At 36.6% G+C, this 8343-nt stretch overlaps 1 protein-coding gene across 2 annotated transcripts; it reads right to left on the bottom strand.

Moving 5' to 3' along the window:
• Window positions 1-2313: 2313 nt before the first annotated feature.
• On the bottom strand, window positions 2314-7326 carry LOC117317280 (sulfotransferase family cytosolic 1B member 1-like). Of its 2 annotated transcripts, none has more exons than XM_033872026.1 (5): window positions 7128-7326; window positions 5086-5409; window positions 4174-4277; window positions 3815-4007; window positions 2314-2465 (listed from the first exon to the last, which is right to left on the bottom strand). In XM_033872026.1, the coding sequence occupies exons 1-5, from the start codon at window positions 7297-7299 to the stop codon at window positions 2353-2355; spliced, it is 906 nt and encodes a 301-aa protein (XP_033727917.1). In that variant the 5' UTR covers window positions 7300-7326; the 3' UTR covers window positions 2314-2352. The 2 variants fall into 2 exon arrangements, with proteins under 2 accessions (XP_033727917.1, XP_033727918.1); XM_033872027.1 differs by having other exon boundaries at window positions 3815-3989.
• Between the last annotated feature and the right edge of the window lie 1017 nt (window positions 7327-8343).

Raw genomic sequence — 8343 nt, 5'->3', positions numbered from 1 at the left:
CTCTAACAATGCTATATATGGTTATAGTGTGGGAATCCGAACTGCTTTAAAGATTAATGAAGTCCAGACTCTCTAAGGTCTGAAAGACCTCAAGAATTGTTTTTAGAACATGCATGCATTCATCACTTTATGACTAGTAGCGATTTAAAGGAATTACCTCGATTTCCCCTATTGGGCCCCACCCTTTTGGCCCCTCAGGGTTAGAGTCATCAATTATGCAAAATCTGTTTGCCTTCCCCCAAGGATGTTTCTGACCAAATTGGGTTCAAATCCATTCATAACTTTATGACTAGTAGCGATTTAAAGGAATTGCCTCTATTTCCCCTATTGGGCCCCACCCCTTTGGGGTCAGAGTCACCATTTATGCAAAATCTGTTCCCCTTTCCCCAAGGATGTTTCTGACTCAATTGGGTTCAAATCCATTCATAACTTTATGACTAGTAGCGATTTAAAGGAATTACCTCTATTTCCCCTATTGGGCCCCACCCCTTTGGCCCCTTTGGGGTCGGAGTCACCATTTATGCAAATCTGTTCCCCTTCTGCCAAGGATGTTTCTGACCAACTTGGGTTCAAATCCATTGATTACTTAATAACTAGTAGCGATTTAAAGGAATTACCTCTATTTCCATTATTGGGCCCCGCCCCTTTGGCCCTCGGGGGTCAGAGTCACCATTTATGCAAAATCTGTTCCCCTTCTGCCAAGGATGTTTCTGACCAAATTGGGTTCAAATCCATTCATAACTTTATGACTAGTAGCGATTTAAAGGAATTACCTCTATTTCCCCTATTGGGGCCCCGCCCCTTTGGCCCCTTTGGGGTCAGAGTCACCATTTATGCAAAATCTGTTCCCCTTCCCCCAAGGATGTCTCTGACCAAATAGGGTTAAAATTCATTCATAACTTTATGACTAGTAGCGATTTAAAGGAATTACCTATATTTCCCCTATTGGGCCCCACCCCTTTGGCCCCTTTGGGGTCAGAGTCACCATTTACGCAAAATCTGTTCCCCTTCTGCCAAGGATGTTTCTGACCAAATTGGGTTCAAATCCATTCATAACTTTATGACAAGTAGAGATTTAAAGGAATTACCTCTATTTCCCCTATTGGGCCCCGCCCTTTTGGCCCCTTTGGGGTCAGAGCCACCATTTATGCAAAATCTGTTCCCCTTCCCCCAAGGATGTATCTGACCAAATTGGGTTAAAATCCATTCATAACTTTATGACTAGTAGCGATTTAAAGGAATTGCCTCTATTTCCCCTATTGGGCCCGCCCCTCCGGCCCCTGGGGGGTCAGAGCCACCATTTATGCAAATTCTGATCCCCTTCTGCCAAGGATGTTTCTGACCAAATTTGGTAAAAATCCAATAAGAACTTTTTGACTAGTAGCGATTTGAAGCAAATGTTGACGGACGGACGGACGGACGGACGCCGCGCCATGACATAAGCTCACCGGACCTTCGGTCCAGGTGAGCTAAAAACGAGGGAAATACGAATAAAGAACTTTGATTTATACGGAGACCCTAAAAAAAACCGGAACAAACATACCGAAAATTGCTAAATTAATACATGTCCTCTGCTGGTCCCCGCTTGCTAGTATGGTCATTTACCAATGTCTGAAGTTAGAGCTGAGCCCTTTAAGGAATGAACTCTAGAACGCTGAGTTTCTAAAATTTTATTGGTGACCTAGCTAGCTTGACCCAACAACAATGACACCGATATTTCTCCGAGGCTATATGATCCTAGATAAGAGTCTGAAGTTTGATGAAAACCGCTAATGCGCTTAACAGCATTTTCTTTAAAAAAAACATGAAAACTGAAACGGTGATCCTCTGTGATTTTGTGTGAAAATCCCTCAAGGAATGAAGTCGCTAGATCGTTTACAAGGGGTTTTGTAAAAACAGTAACGGTGACCTTGACCTTGACCTTGACCCAACAAGCCTGTATATTGAACTTGTCCGAGATCATAATATTATTATTGTCCTTTGTAATTGTGTAATTGAACCAGGGTGATGACAATGGAACCTACAGACATATCAACAAAACATTGAAAATGTCTGACTTCATATCACACAAGGAAAGAGAATGATTTGAAATGAGGCATGATGTCGACCATACAAAATTCCAGCGGTCTTCATCAAGCTACGTCTCCCGAAACCTTGTGCTATAAATTTTTCGTCAGTATTCGATATTCGAATTGTGATCAATTTTAATATCAAATCAGACGTAAATTACATCAACTGGTCGTTGTGCATAACATTTTGTAAACTTGTTAATGGTTCGATGTAAAACTGCATAAAATACATATACATTCGATATTACGAATATCTGTTTATTTCAAAATCCCGTCAGATGTTTTACAGTGTATATTTCAATTCTAAATCAATGCCAGCCATCTTTTCCTCTATCACCTCGTCGTATATTTCGTTCTGAGCGACAGTGAACCAGTTCTTCCAGTCGCCTACCTCACCTAGAACAATTTAAATTGAAATTATATCATCCACGTGACCGACACTGACAATAAAACAATTGGCTATTACTTTTTAATACCATGCTCGCAACGAATTGTCTAACAAAAAGGACGAACCGAAGTCTCTTCCCAGTGTTTAGATACGAATAAACGTGTATTTATAATCTTACAATGCCCACGTTTTAAGTGGAAAGGTGCTACATTCGGGAACGACATCCATAATTGACCTAGCGTGCTGATAGGACGTAAAATACTACCGAATAAACTAATAATAACCTTCAGTTATGAATTTGATTTATTATGAATGGAGAAGAATGACAAAAACCCAAGTAAAAGCCGTATTCATGTATGAATCAAGTTTCAGATATAACACTTAAGATATATAAATCTGCATCATCATAGAGCTGTTCGTCCTTCTAGGACTCGTCGTTGATGTCAGGACATCATACATTTGTTCCGTCCTTCTAGGACTCGTCAGTGATGCTAGGGTAATAATACAGTTATTTCGTCATTTTAGGACTCGCCCGTGATGTTAGGGCCATCATACAGCTGTTTCATCATTTATGACTCGTCAGTGATCTTTGGGTAATCATAAATTTGTTCCGTCCTTCCTAGTTGCTAGGGATATTAAAGTTGTTTCGTCCTTCTGTGACTCGTCAGTGATGCTAGGGACATCATACTTGTTTTTTGTTGTTGTTGTTGTTTTTTTTTTTTGTTTTTTTTTTTTCCCCATTCTAGAACTCGTCAGAGTTGCTAGTGTTATCAAAGTTGTTTCGTCCTTCTGTGACTCGTCAGTGATGCTAGGGACATCATACAGCTTTTTGCCCTTCTAGGACTCGTCAGTAATGTTAGGGATATCATACAACTGTCTACAAGGTCTAATGTGAGTAAAGGTGTTATGGGCAAGATGTGGAAATCCATAAGGGACGTTAGTGAAATTGAAATGCACCTAAGAAATATCAAATCACAGAATTGGAGGGGACATTCACTTCGAATTTAATCGTTTTTAGATAATTTACCATTTTGAAGTATCACGAAGAACGTTTATATTCTGAGGTTGATAACACAGTATTTGCTCGCGCATACATGTTTGAGATTAACAGGGACGATGAGAGAATACTACAAACTAATCCGTAAATCAATTAAATGAAAACAACAATAAACAATTAACAATATATCGATTTTCACAATACTATACAAATGAAAATAATACATTGTAAAAGACGAAGTGTCCCGGGCAGGCAATCATATTTCTTTCCTCGATGACACCACGATGTGTTAAATACAGGTAATTCCCCGTTCACAAAATAAGAACATCTGTGATTCCCAATTATTTCCCAATAATCTACCTTTCCTATAGAATGGATTGCTGCCGTCTCTGCTAAAGGCAGTCTCAGTTTCATCTGTGGTCTTTGCTTTAGACATAGCGCTAAACTGACATTTTTTCGCCACTTCGTCAAGAAATTCTGGGTCCTGCTTTGCTCCTAGGTATTCCGCCATCTTCTGAACACATCTTCGAAGATTCTGCGGAATGTCAATCATCTTAATATAAATATCGAATAATTTAGTGGAGAGTCATTCATCACTTTACTTAATTAAGCCACTAATTGTTATTAAACAAAGTTAATATTTTATTATGAAATAAAACCGTCAGTTCTTACTCGAAATACAGTTGCCCTTAATAATATATATGCATACATGTTAATACCTTTTTCATGTCCTCGTATGATACGAACATGATAGGAAAATCCGGATTGTCCTCCTTGTAGTCAAGCCACGACTTAACATGTTCGAACCAGGTATTATACTGCACTATAATACCAAACAAAATAGCACATCATTGACGATAGACTTTAAAACATTACTTGTAATATGACAAATGACAGAAGAAAAATAATTTTCTGTTGTTTTCTTAAAACTTAATACTTGTAATTAGAATATTAAACTTTGCACCTTTGTCTTTTCCCTTATTCGATTTAACATGTAACAAACTTTCAATTTCCAATTTACTGTATAATGCAATAGAAAGATATTGACTCAAGAGAGTGATTATAAACTTCATTGTAGAAATTCGTATTATCGAACAAAGTGGGTATTATTATTACATATATAGTAATGAATTAAAGCAATACGTCACGTATATATTTCTTCAATAGTGCATATACATTATATATGATACGCATACAGCTTTTCGTCCTTCTGGGACTCGTCAGTCATGCTAAGAGACTAAAGTGATTATGGGAGACGAATAAACTCGAAATAGATCAAATTAAATATCAAAATATAGATGGGAGATACAAAACACCTATTATTTCATTTAATTCTACGAATCTCATTAGACCGTTAACTACAAATGCACGTTTATATTCTAAACAGTGACACTTTTCAAATGAATTAAAACGTGATAAGCAGGTTAAGATAAATTCGGGGACTAAACAATCTACCAGTAGCGTCTACCAACTGCCATCCCAAAGGAAACACACAAAGTTTGTAAATAATTTTCCACAAGTACTATGCCATTTGTAGATTAAGGGCAGGGTTATTGAAAGATATTCAGGTTTGTCATATTTTCAAAAACAACAACCATTTTCATTGTATAACCTTTAAGGAATGAACTTACATTGTTTCGTGGCAAACATTTCGAGGAAGTGCTCCCATTTACCGTTATAACCTTTGAACCCGTCGATGTTAAGTCGCTTTATAAAGGAATGCATGGATACCGCAGTATCCTTTGGGTTCCGATAAATGTAGACGATCTTACATTTCTCGTCGATTACGGATTTGGGGATATGTTTCGGATACAAATGTGACACCAAAATCCTGGGGCTGTCTAGGGCATCAAATTTTTCTGTTGGTTCATAGTCCATGGCCATTATTTTTCCGATACTATATTCTGCTTTTCCAGTTAGCAACATATGTAAAACGTCGTAAGTCCAGTGTGTTCCTGAAAATAGAAACGAGACAGGTCTGTCATAACAACCGTCTAATGTCAAAATAAAATTTCTGATCTTGTATCCCTATAATATAACATAAATGATAAATTTAGTGTGTTGATTTTTAATTTCGGTTAATAGGTAGAATTGTGCAATAAGATTTTTAATTTAGAAATTTTATCAATAATTAGAAAGAATGAATGCATTCAAGCTAGACAATATAAATTTCATTTCAAATTTATTCTTCTGTTTCGGTATGCATCCATACCATATCAAGAGGTCATTATACCCGTATCGCTCACCTCTTTCACAGAAATATAGAGTTGATTTATGTCATGGATGAGGAACACTCAATTAAAACTCAAATAAAACATTTCCTTTATTGTCACATTTATGCGTACGTATGTATGCAACGACAGGTTAAGAAAACAATTAACAACAACTTTAATTAGCGTAAACATAGTTAGGCGGAAGACTTTCAACACGACAGAGCCGCTAAAATGTGTAAATTGACAGTAATAGCACCATCGAGGAATTCTGTTATTCAAAAACAAATACTTAAGTTAGTAAGTGTCAGTAAAGTGGACCTCTGCAACCGTAAAAATAAGTGAAGTTCATTTATGTGATAAAACTTTGTAATCTTTATCTCAAAAAGTTATTTACCAAACACGCTGATAATGGGTCTCTTGGTTATTAATTTTTAAGCTTTTTAGAGGAAAAGTTGACACGGGTCGGGCGACACACAAACCGACGTTGCACCACTGCATCAGCTCAATTGTATTTTGGTTAGGTTATCCATAATCGGATACTTGCAAATTCCAGTTTTTACTTAAATCAGTAGATCATACCCAGATTCAAGACTTCTGCCTTGGAAGCCTTAGTACCGCAGCGCTTCTTCTCCTGAATAGAAAGTGATGTGGAAACCAAATTTTCTATATATCGACAAATGTATGTTTCACGATTAGCTGCAACTCGTTCCGTGCTTTATTCGAGATACCAGCCATCACCACCACCATGGAATTAGCATCGATACATCTTCTGATACAGACAGGACTTTCACTATGTTTTTAATGGTCACCAATTTGCCTTCACTGCAATTCAACTGAATCATCAAAGAAACCATTATAATATGTTTATTATCTAAAGATTCTTCTTGTCGAAACTCGAAATCGTACCACATCCAAGATGGACAGATGTGAAAATTGTGTTGATATTTTTTCTCAGTGAAAGTAAAAGTTATTAGAATACAACATGCAGAAGAATAATGTAACTCGCCGAGTGGATTGAAATTTGGAATAAGTTTTTTTGAAGTTTTATAAAGCAGGTTAAAGTTCACGGTTGAGATCCGCAGTTCTGTAAATGAAGTTGGAAGGACTTGTCGCAAGGAATACACATGTCATATACCGAAGCTGTATCCTCATTGGTACTGACACAACACTGTTTTAAATAAACTTTAACACAGCTATTTAGGGACAACGCAGTTGGCGCCGTATGTATTGACCACAAACGTATATAACTGACATTCAGACCCACGTGACAAAATGGCTACCATAGCTACCTAAATCAACATATAGTTATCTATGTATCCCCGGAAAAGAAGGATTAGACTCTCACATAAATGTTGTGCATGGTCTACAAATGGTGTTGCCAGGCCTGAACCACTACTACCATACAACATACACTTTTAACAGTACGGTAGTATAAAATAGTTATATCTACATGTACTTACCAGTTTTAGGAAAAGAATTGAGAAGTATGTCGCCTTCTTTGTGTTTCAAGTTTCTCAGTGTCTCCAAATGGTCTTTTACGTTCCCAGGTACGTTTGGTGGAAAATGAACCCCGTCATAATATTTCCTGACGAATACTTCTCCTCCTCTATCCTCAATCTTTCGGAGCTCCATGGAAACAGCGTTGCTAGTTATTAGATATAAACTGAAAATAAGGAATGATTTATAATAAATTATTATGAATTGATCTTATTGTACATTTCAGAGGCTGAAATCACTCGTTTTATAATCCTTTTTAAGATATATTTTCTTCTTTCTTCCTTGTTTTGTTTTAACATTGAATATAACACTAGAGCGGTTCCGGACACCGTGTGCATTCATTTAATCCAAGTGGTCATTTAAGCATTGAACGGCTTTCAGTTGGCATTCATATTGACTATGAATGCCAACTGAAAGCCGTTCAATGCTTATATTTACCATCTGCGATTTTTTATTTGTCGTGCGATTTTTTTTTTGAAATTTTCAAATTCAAATTTCAGTTGGCAGTTCATAAGCTTGTGAACTCGCAACTGAATTGGTAGGGTTATATAGTGACAGTGCCATACAATGGTAAATATATGGAAATATGCAAAAAGACTTTGATGTTTACCTCCTTCTGTTACACATGACTCATTCAACCAAACACTGGTATATCTTGTTGGCTGTTCAACATTCTCACATCTTATAACACATTAAGACGGAATGATTGAGCTTTAATGTTCCGTGTAAATTCATGATAAACTTTACGTTCATGAAATGATGCACATTTTCCCCATTTTAAGCACTCGTTAGATATTAGTCAGTGTCTCGTCTGCTTTCATTCACGAACTTTGCTATGTTTAAATGCATAATTTCTCCATCTATAGGAATAACTGCTTGTTCTAGTTGGCATTTTTTTCTCTTAGAATATTTATGTCCCCATGCATGTTTATTGTTTATATTTTGCCTCCGAGTTCGGATATGAATTGTGGATTCGTTATGATGTCAGCAATCTTTGTTGTTTGAAAAAAAATAGAAATACGCGATCTTTTCATATATGAAAAATATCCAATCTGAAAAAAGGTATTTTATCGGTGAAATAATACCTACTATTTTAAACTAAGCATTCCTCAATTTCACTCAGATAGGAGACATTCTTTATTTCTGTAAACATTTTAGTTTTTCAAGTAAAATGCTGAT

The sequence above is a fragment of the Pecten maximus genome, chromosome 19, assembly GCF_902652985.1.
Source record: "Pecten maximus chromosome 19, xPecMax1.1, whole genome shotgun sequence".
Lineage (NCBI taxonomy): Eukaryota > Metazoa > Mollusca > Bivalvia > Pectinida > Pectinidae > Pecten > Pecten maximus.
This window is presented reverse-complemented; position numbering and strand designations above follow the sequence as displayed.

Bases quoted from the DNA above. Each gene is read 5' to 3' on its own strand.
- LOC117317280 (XM_033872026.1), bottom strand. From the start codon at position 7,299: ATGGAGCTCCGAAAGATTGAGGATAGAGGAGGAGAAGTATTCGTCAGG. The intron at 4,008-4,173 runs GTATTAACATGT...ATTTATATTAAG, and splicing joins CATACGAGGACATGAAAAAG to ATGATTGACATTCCGCAGAA. The intron at 2,466-3,814 runs GTAGATTATTGG...AAATTGTTCTAG, and splicing joins CAATCCATTCTATAGGAAAG to GTGAGGTAGGCGACTGGAAG.